The 9,945-nt window shown below is 26.9% G+C and overlaps 1 protein-coding gene and 2 long non-coding RNA genes across 4 annotated transcripts; 2 read left to right on the top strand and 1 right to left on the bottom strand.

Moving 5' to 3' along the window:
- Nucleotides 1–276: 276 nt before the first annotated feature.
- Nucleotides 277–1,197, bottom strand: LOC135931987 (uncharacterized). Of its 2 annotated transcripts, none has more exons than XR_010573241.1 (3): nt 1,131–1,197; nt 523–1,087; nt 277–481 (listed from the first exon to the last, which is right to left on the bottom strand). It is a non-coding gene; the product is annotated as an uncharacterized LOC135931987 (long non-coding RNA). The 2 variants fall into 2 exon arrangements; XR_010573240.1 differs by having other exon boundaries at nt 277–929; nt 977–1,087.
- A 1,777-nt stretch (nt 1,198–2,974) lies between these two features.
- LOC135922454 (uncharacterized) lies at nt 2,975–3,373 on the top strand. Its single transcript, XR_010570910.1, has 3 exons — nt 2,975–3,059; nt 3,099–3,120; nt 3,222–3,373. It is a non-coding gene; the product is annotated as an uncharacterized LOC135922454 (long non-coding RNA).
- Nucleotides 3,374–4,768: 1,395 nt separating this feature from the next.
- LOC135930447 (zinc finger MYM-type protein 1-like) lies at nt 4,769–7,204 on the top strand. The gene is made up of 6 exons (XM_065467247.1): nt 4,769–4,818; nt 5,002–5,085; nt 5,126–5,307; nt 5,390–6,490; nt 6,537–6,656; nt 7,159–7,204. The coding sequence occupies exons 3-6, from the start codon at nt 5,219–5,221 to the stop codon at nt 7,202–7,204; spliced, it is 1,356 nt and encodes a 451-aa protein (XP_065323319.1). The 5' UTR covers nt 4,769–4,818; nt 5,002–5,085; nt 5,126–5,218.
- The last annotated feature ends 2,741 nt before the right edge of the window (nt 7,205–9,945 follow it).

Below are 9,945 nucleotides of genomic sequence, written 5' to 3'. Positions count from 1 at the left end.
ATTTTTATGCCTGGCCCATATTTTAAAATTATATCCTTTATTGACCTGTACCAAGCTGTGTAAGTCTCTAGACTGTACTGTATTAATTACTTTTTTTTAAAAAATTAAAAAGTAAAACTAAGAATAAAGAAATATATAATATAGTTGTTTAAAATATATTGAAAATTGAGTGAATAGCTATATTAAAATGAAATATATAATATAGTTGTTTAAAATATATAGAAAATTGAGTGAATAGCTATATTAAAATGAAATATAATTCATCATTGAGTAAATTTTTTTTTAAATAATATTATTTGGGAATAAATTATGAACATTATTATTTCAAATAAATATACAAAAAAAAGTTATTATTTATACAATAAATAATATTATTAATATCAAAATTATTTTTTAAAAGGCCAATCATAATTTAAAATAGGTTCTAACTCTTCTTTACTCAATATAGATTTTTTCTTTGATCTAGAATATTTCTCGCCAACTATTTTGCAATTATTATAAGTAAAAATATTATTTTCATACATAATTTTGGCCTTTTCAGATTCTCTAATAATATTCAGAACATATTCACTTGGGTCAAAATTTTCAGCATGTTTGGTAACTTTATTTACTTTGTTGTTTGCATTGTCATCTCTTGTCTTTTTTTGTTTCTCAAAAAGATTCATATAATAAACTCTATTTTTCCTAAGTCTCTTGACTCGTTTATGTTTATTCATTTTACTCCTTCGAATTTTCAAAGCACCCCATGGTCTTCGACCCCTAGCAAATATTTCATTGAAAATGGGAGTATGACGTTCATAAATTTTTTTACTCCTTATATCTTCTATAGATATGTAATTTGGAAGTATGGCTGGACATACTATATTTTTTGTTATATTTTCCAAAATATAATTAGATTTAGAAATGGTAAAAAAAATTTCCAATATATTCTGATTTTGAATATGTTTAAATAAAAAATTTGATTTGTAAATGTTACCACATATATGTTTATTATCTAAATAATTAAATTCTGGTAAATATTTGTATGATTGATGTCCTGGATTTGGAAATTTTAAAGATGTATTTTTAGTTAATGTAGCAAGATTTTCTAATATAAAAATTAGGATGTAACTCAAAAAATTTCATTAAACTTGCATCAACCAACAATCTCGAATAAAACTTGAGCATTTGAAAATGAGTGTATGTATGGGAAATAATATCATTAGTTTGTGCTTAAGACTAAATAGGAAGATGCTAATTGTTAATAAATCAAATATTTTGTTTGATAATGTATTGCACCCCATTTTTTTTGAATCACAAAGACCTTTTTTGCTATATAATCTATCTATCACTCCATAGAGTATTTTGTTTCTCTGGAAAAAGAAAAAAAAACCTTTGTTGTGTGGTGTTCGTTGCTGGATAGTCATAAACCGATTACAGACTAGTTTTTGCCTATTCACTGGAATCTTCACCTATTTAAACAATTTGCGGTAAACCCATTTAGCTTTTCCTTATTTTCATGAATAAATTTTAATCTCAATTGATATGATCACATTCTCAATTATTGTTAGTAACTATCAAGGCTTACATTAGATGTTAAACTTAAAATTAGCCACCACCCACCCTTAAAGTAATTAAATTATTTTGGCAGTTCATGGGTATAGGCTTATGTTTTACCATTTCTTTTTGTTTATTAGTGTTATAAATGAGATTTATATTATATATTATCAATGTTATAAATGTCATATATATATATTATCAATGATATAAATGTCATAGATACAAATCAATCATATTAATATATTTCATGAAGTGATTGCCATTCAAATAAACTTAATTAGTATATTGGCGACGTTGTCGATGATTTATTATGAATAAAGAAGACAAAAATAAAGTAATTATGAATAAAGAAGAAAAAAATGATAACATTATGATCAAATTCGATAATTTCGATAATCAAAACAACTTTGCTGATTACATTGAATATATTGATGATATGTTGGAGATAAGAGGTATATTAATAAATAATGAAACCAAAAAAAAAATATTATTTGCGTATATGGGTATTAGTAATTTAGCTGAGATGAGGTCCTTTGTTTATCAAAAAATATTGAAAGATCTTAATTATGAAGAGATTATTGAAGTTGGTAAGAAAGTTTTTAAGCCTATTTCAACATTATTTAGCTCGAGAATTAAATTTATTCGGATAGAAAGAGGGGTTGGTGAATCAGTTGCGGAGTTTGCAGCTCGACTTAAAAAATTGGCTCAAGAATGTAAATTTGAATCTGACCTAGATGGGAGATTGAGGGATCAGATGGTGGCTGGAATCAAAATGAGTGCATTGGAGAAAGATATTCGCACTAGATTTCCAGATGGAATAAATGACTTAGGAGAAATGGTGAGTTTTCAACAGGTTTTAAATATGGCTTTGGCAATGGAAAGGGCTGAGGATGAAGTGACAAATATGATGGTAAAAAAAGTCAATAAACCTAAGGAGCAGATAGAGAATAATCAAGAAAATTTTTCAAATCAAAAGTACTCATATAATAATAATAACAAAGAAAAGGGTAATTTTAGTTATTACAATAATAATAATTTTAAGTTTAGAGATAACAATAAATTTAACAATAATGATATGTATAAGTTTAATAAATGCTCAAAATGTGGAAGAACTCATCCCCCTTTTCAATGTTTTGCATCAAGGGTGAAATGTTATAATCAGCGTCTACATGGCCGGGGGGGGGGGGGGTAGGAGACAAATGCCTCCAAAATATATTAGCATTTTTGGGGGTAGGTATCGATTTTAAGGGGTTGATATTAATTTTTTGGGGGTAGGCATTATTTTTTTGGGGGTAGGTATTGATTTTTGGTGGGTAATTTTTGATTTGAATTATAATCTTTTTTTAATCCATTAATTGATACGATTATGATGGTTATCGTTTGATTTTCTGAAAAATGTCAATTAAAGTAAAGATATTTGTCAATTAATAAATAATATAAATTTTCTTTGTCAACGATTTTCATTTAGCATTTTATCAAGTTAATATTTACACATTTCCTATTTGGTACTTTTCTTAGAGGTTAATATATTTATATTATGTTTTTTAATAAATTTATAGATTTTAGCAGGATAAATTTTAGGTAATTTTTTGAGTCATGCATAAAAACATATATCAGCAAGCAAAGAATAATAAAAAACATAATATGTAAAAAATTATATTATAATAATTATTTCTTTCTAGATGCCAAGTAACAAAACCATATTTAAAGTTAAGTGCAATATTAAAAATTGCAAAACTTCTAAAATAAGAAGTGACAAGATACATGAACATTATAAACATAAACATCCTCATGTCAAGCCAGCTGATATGAAATTTACAAAGGTAGCCATCAAAAGAGATAATAATAATTGGGTATCTTTAAATGTGATATTCCATATAATATCACAAATGGAGTTGAAACCCAGTTGCAAAAAAAGACAATAACATCTTACTTCCAAAAAGTAATATTTTTATTTATTATTGTAACTATAAATTTGTGAATTAATAGAAACTGATTTAAAATTTTACCAGAATAATATTAATATTAAAGTAGTCCGGGTATAGAGAAAATAAATTATATATATTATTATTTAATGTTTTTTAACTGTTTATCACACTATTTTTATATCTATATATACTTTATAAAGTTCAATTTAACAATATGTTTAATAAGTTAATAATAATAATTTAAAACCAAAGTATTAAAAAAACTTATTAAGTTAATATAATGTAGTAAAATAAGGTAATGTTAATTTCTAGGAATTTTTAAATTTAAATCTTTTCATCTTTAATTGAATTAAGACTTCAAATTCTTTTACTTTTTTTAAATATAAATCTTATAAAATATGATTTGGAATCAACTATTTTCAAAATGTTATCTGTGTGAGTTTCATCCCCTTTATTTACATTATGTGTTATATTAGGTATGTTTATTATTTGTTTTATTTAGCTATTAGAATTTCTTTAGATAATATACTTTCATCATGAATTTCACAATTTTATTTATACTTAATATTGTTTTTATTTTTATAGTCATTATAATCTTGTTTTATGATTTCTTCATGTGATCGCAGTTTTATATTAATCTGCATCTATCAGGCCTATGAATCTTTCAAGTATATTTTAAAAATGTTTTTACATGATCTAACAAAGTCATATTGATGTTTATGATTAATGCGTTCAAAATATGTGAATTCCCTTTGTATTCTACATTCACTTGTGCTTTACCTATTACTTGTATCATCTTTCCATTGTAACTTGATAACTTTGTGTTGGACTTCATAATATTTTTAATACCTGTTTTCTCAATCATGTATTCATGTAGAATTAAAACATTTATTAAAAACTTAATTATAATGTAGTTAAAAAAAATTATCATTTGCCTAAAAATTTATTAAAAATATAGTTATCATAAGGAAAGAAATTAAACTCCTCTTTATTTATAGAAAATCTCAGTTATTGAAGATTCACAAATTGTATTATCTCCTCATCCAATCCCCAGTTCCAGTGAGGTGTTTACTTTGTATGATGAGGTATTTAATTTAAATACGAATTATATGATAACTTTTGAAAGAAATAAATTATGATTATGAGGTTAATTAAATATTTCCAACCTTTATTAAAAACTTAATTATAATGTAGTTAAGAATAAAATGACCATTTGACTAAAATTTTATTAAAAATATAGTTTTTCATAAGTAAACAAATTATACTCTTTATAGCAAATCTCCAATATTGAATTGTATTATCTTCTCATCCAATCCCCAGTTCCAGTGAGGCGCTTACTTTGCATAATGAGGTATTTAATTTAAATACGAATTATAAGATAACTTTTGAAGAAAATAAATTAGGACATTTAAATATTTCCAACATTTATTGATTAACTTAATTATAATGTAGCTAAGAATAAAATGACCATTTGGCTGAAATTATATTAAAAATAGATTTTCATAAGTAAACAAATTATACTCTTTATTTATAGCAAATCTCCAATATTGAAGATTCACAAATTGTATTATCTCCTCATCCAATCCCCGGTTCTAGTGAGGCACTTACTTTGCATGAGGCATTATATTTAAATAAAATTTATATAATGACTTTTGAAGGGAATAAATTATGAGGATATTCAAAGTCCAAGTCTTATTCAGCTATACAAAAAAAAGGAACCAAATGACCCTTTTCACTTAATATTATTTAGGATGACAAATATTTTGATAAATTTCATAATTGCTGTAGGCCCTTGTCAGCCATGTACAAATAAATTTCAATATCCTGTTACTAACAAGAGGTTTTAAATAATATTTATTTTTATTAATTTTTACCCATCCATTATTTCTATACCAATATATTTTTTTTTACTTTTTAAACAGGAGCATGAATATAACCTATTATAGAAAGGTTAATATAGATGGTTCCCTCAACCCCAGAAATTGGCTATCTTATAGCACTACTTTAGACAAAGTCTTTTGTCTATATTGTATTATGTTTGGTGGCCCTAAGTCCAATACTTTTTGGACTCAACATGGGGTAAATAATTGGAAAAACATAAAGCGTGACTTAGAGAGACACGAAGCATCTTCTCTTCATAAAGATTGTGAATATGCAAACATGACTTGGCTTGCAAATAAACGCATTCAAGATCATTTGCTATCAAATAAGCTTGATATAATCATGGAAAATCGTAATATAGTTCATAATATTATCAATGCCATTATGTACCTTATAAAATGTAATATAGCCTTTTGGGGTTCTAATTCGAATGAAGGTAATTTTATGTGTCTCATAAAATTAATGGCAAAAACGGTTCCAACTTTACGTGCATACATGGATAACAACGAAAAATTGCGGAGAAAAAAATCAGATAAAATTTCGAGACCTTATATAAATTTACTGTCATATGGCCACGTGAAAAAAATAACTGAAATTATTAAGATAAAAATAACAAAAAGCATTATTCAAACAATTAAAGAGAATCGTGCCTATAGCATCATATTAGATGGAACATATGATGTGTCTAAAAAAGAATGCATAGCTTTGCTTGTACGGTATATAGAAGATGATCTGCATCCACATCCTGTAGAAAGGATCATACATGTTTTTACAACATCAGAAACTACTGGGGAAAATATAAAGAAACATGTTTTTTCTAAGTTTAATGATCTTGGTCTTCCTCTTGATTATTTGGTTGGACAAAGTATGGATGGTGCAGGGAATATGAGAGGAGTATACAAAGGAATGCAGGCTTTAATATTGAAAGAGGCTCCAAAAGCCATCTATATTTGGTGCCATGCACATCGGCTAAATTTAGTAGTTGCTCATGTTTGTGGATGCAAAATTGAAATGAAAAAGGCAATGGGAATATTAGATGAGTTATATAATTTTATGAATGGAGTTAGACGTCAAGGTGTGTTTGTTAAATATCAAATGAGAAAGTCCAAGAAATCTCTTAAAAGAATTAAAAACACAACAAGGTAAATAAAATATTTTTAATGAAACTTGAAACTTATATATTTTCAGAAATTGGTCATCATCCTACAAATCTGTAGAAATCTTCTTAGATGTTTATGAACATATTTTAGCATCATTAGTTGAATTAAAAGATTCTAATGACCCAAGCACCTCTTCCATTGCCGATGGGTTATTATCAAGAATTAAAGATGAAAATTTTATATTAAGTCTTTTTATTTTGAAAGAAATATTGAAATGTACACATGAGGTTTGTATTGAAATGCAGGCAGTTGGTAATGATTTGGCTTTGGTAACCAAATTAATACAACATACAAAAAATAAATTACAAAAACTAAAAGGTTAATATTAGTTATTATTTCTATAAATAATTTTAAAATATAGCTAATGGAGACAATATATTTTTAAAATTACATTCCTTATCTAATAGTTTTTTTGAAAAAGAATAATGTAATAACTGATTTGTATAATATGAAATCAATATTCAAATTGGATCAAACAGAATTCAATAATTATGTTGAACAAAAAAAAACAAGTTGAATAAATTAAAAAAATTTAAATTATTATTTTTTATTATAAATATAGAACGGAAATATTTTTCCCTATTCTAAATGCAATAATTAATCACCTAAATGATCGATTTAATTATGATTGTTTAAATTTTTTATCACAGATATCCATTTTTACTCCCGCTGGAATTATGGATAATGAAAAAATAGAAGGATGGCAAATATCCGAAATTTGTAATACTTATCAATTGGATGTCCAAAACATTGTTGATTATTATAATGATTTTCGCTCTTTATATTTGGAGTCTCAATCAATCATTTTTTGCGAAGATCTTTTAAAAGTTAAAAAGAATGACGCGTTATATATTGATGAAAGTAATTTATTGATATTTTATTTGTAATTGTATATAATTAAAGGTATTGCAAACGATCAAATTACCAAAGAAAATATCAACAGCGAAATCATGACCAAAATAAAAAAATGGATAAAATTTTCTATTATATTACCATACCGACTTTTAAATCAATTAAATTCTTATTCAAATTTAAATTTATTATATAAATATTTATTAACCCTTCCTACAACTTCCTGTTCAGCCGAAAGAGCCATGAGTAAAGTAAAAATTAACAAAACTCGAATGCGGAATAAAATTTCGGACCCATTTTTGGAAAATTTACTGTTAATATCCAGCGAAATTGATGTTTTTGAAAAATTTACAATTGATGATATTATAACACAATTTGCTTTAACATCAATAAGGTTATCCAAATTATTAATAAAATAATTAATGTATCTTTTTCACAGCGAATATATAGGCTTTTAAATAATGTATATTTAATTTAACATTTTATAATTTCAATGCAAAATATACTATAATTCATTTTATTCTAATATTTTATATAATAGCTCTATTTACAATACATGTTTTTAATTATGTGGAATCAAGCTAAATATACCTCTTTAAATTTATTCGTCTTATATTTTTTACAATATTTTAGATCTTTTTCATAGAAATATTAATATGTTATCTCATTTAATTCACTTATATATATTTTATGAAAATAAAGTGAATACCAAATTATGAAAAGATTGCATTATTTAAATAAAAGTTCATTATCACTTACAAATTTTTAAATTTTTTTTCCCTAAATAGGCTTGAAAGATTGTAAATAGAATTATGTTGTAAGGTTATAAATGGTGGCAGATAAGATTTTTTAAATAAAATCACTATACCATCGTAGGTCTGTAAATTTCGCGGCCGAAGGCCGCAGGATTTTTTTTAGGTGGGTATGGGTAGATTTTGGAGGGGTTTGCCTCCATCAAATTTTCTGCCATGTAGACGCTGGTTATAATTGCCAAAAGGTAGGGCATTATGCTAAATATTGCAAGGAACAGAAGTTACATGCTATGCATATAGATGACAATGATTCATCAGATTCAATTAATAATATATCCCAAATTGGTAGAAATAGTGCAAAGATATTTGTTTGGATTAATGGAGTACCTATAGAATTTGACTATGATACGGGGGCACAGGTATCGGTGATTGGGAAACAATATAGGGATGAAATTGGCCGACCCAAACTTGGACCAACCAAACCTTTATCAGTATATGGTAACCAACCGCTAGATGTGCTGGGTGAAACTATGGTGAGGGTTCGTCTTGGAAAGATACGCAGATCACTACCGATTGTGGTGACCGGTTCAAATGACATTCCATTATTTGGACTACCATGGATACTGGCATTTAATATGTTTATTCCACGACAAGTGACTATACGTAGTATCACAAATAAAGAGGTTATGACAACCAATAAACAAATTGCTGGCATGACAACAGAATTTATTAGTGTTTTTGATGACAAGGCTGGACGGGTGAATGATATAGAAGTTAGCATACATTTGAGTGAGGCAGCAAGGCCGAAATCATGGCCAGCTCGTAGAGTATCCATTACGAAAACCAATTGAAATGGAACTCGATAGATTGGTTAAATCAGGAATATTGAAGGCGATTGATCCAACACAAAAACGATTGACATGTGCCACTCCAACGGTAAACGTACGAAAAACAAATGGAGAAATCAGGATTTGTGCGGATTTTAAGGTGACATTAAACCCATATATTTTGTACGATTATCATATTATACCAACGGTGGATGATCTTTTAACCAAATTAAAAGATGGATTGAAATTTACGGTAATAGATTTGAAAGATGCATATTTACAATTACCAATAAAAGAAATCAAAAGAATACTTAACCATATCGACCCACATTGGTTATTTCCAATATCAATGTATGCCTTTCGGTCTTTCTAGTGCGCCGACCATATTTCAAAGATATATGGACAATTTATTACAAGACTGCCAAATGACTGGAGTATATCTTGACGATATTATCATAACGGGGAAAAATGATGTAGAACATTTGAATAACGTAAAAAAAGTACTAATGAAACTAAAACAGGTGGGTATGAAGGCAAAATGGGCCAAAATACGTTTTTTAAATGAATCAGTTTCTTTTTTGGGTTTCGTAATAGACAAATATGGAATATATTCAGCGAAAGAAAAAATAGATGCTATTCGAAGGATACCAACTCCTAATAATATACACCAATTACGATCTTTTTTAGGACTTGTGAATTATCACGAGAGATTTTTGCCACATCTACATGGAATTGCCGCTCCTCTGCATAAATTAACAAGCATTAAATCTTGCTGGGGTTGGTCGGACAAGGAACAAGAGGTATTTGATAAAATAAAACAGCTTTTGTCAACAAATAAAACGCTAATTCCATATTCGCCAAACTTGCCAATTATATTGGAATGTGACGCTTCCAAGTTTTGGAGCTGTGTTATGTCATTTAGTGAAAAAAGATATTAGCAGACCAATCGCATTTGCCTCGAGAACACTTCTAGAGTCAGAGAAAAATTATGCACCAATAGAAAAAG

This window comes from Gordionus sp. m RMFG-2023, chromosome 1, assembly GCF_954871325.1.
Source record: "Gordionus sp. m RMFG-2023 chromosome 1, tfGorSpeb1-WG-v2, whole genome shotgun sequence".
Lineage (NCBI taxonomy): Eukaryota > Metazoa > Nematomorpha > Gordioida > Chordodea > Parachordodidae > Gordionus > Gordionus sp. m RMFG-2023.
This window is presented reverse-complemented; position numbering and strand designations above follow the sequence as displayed.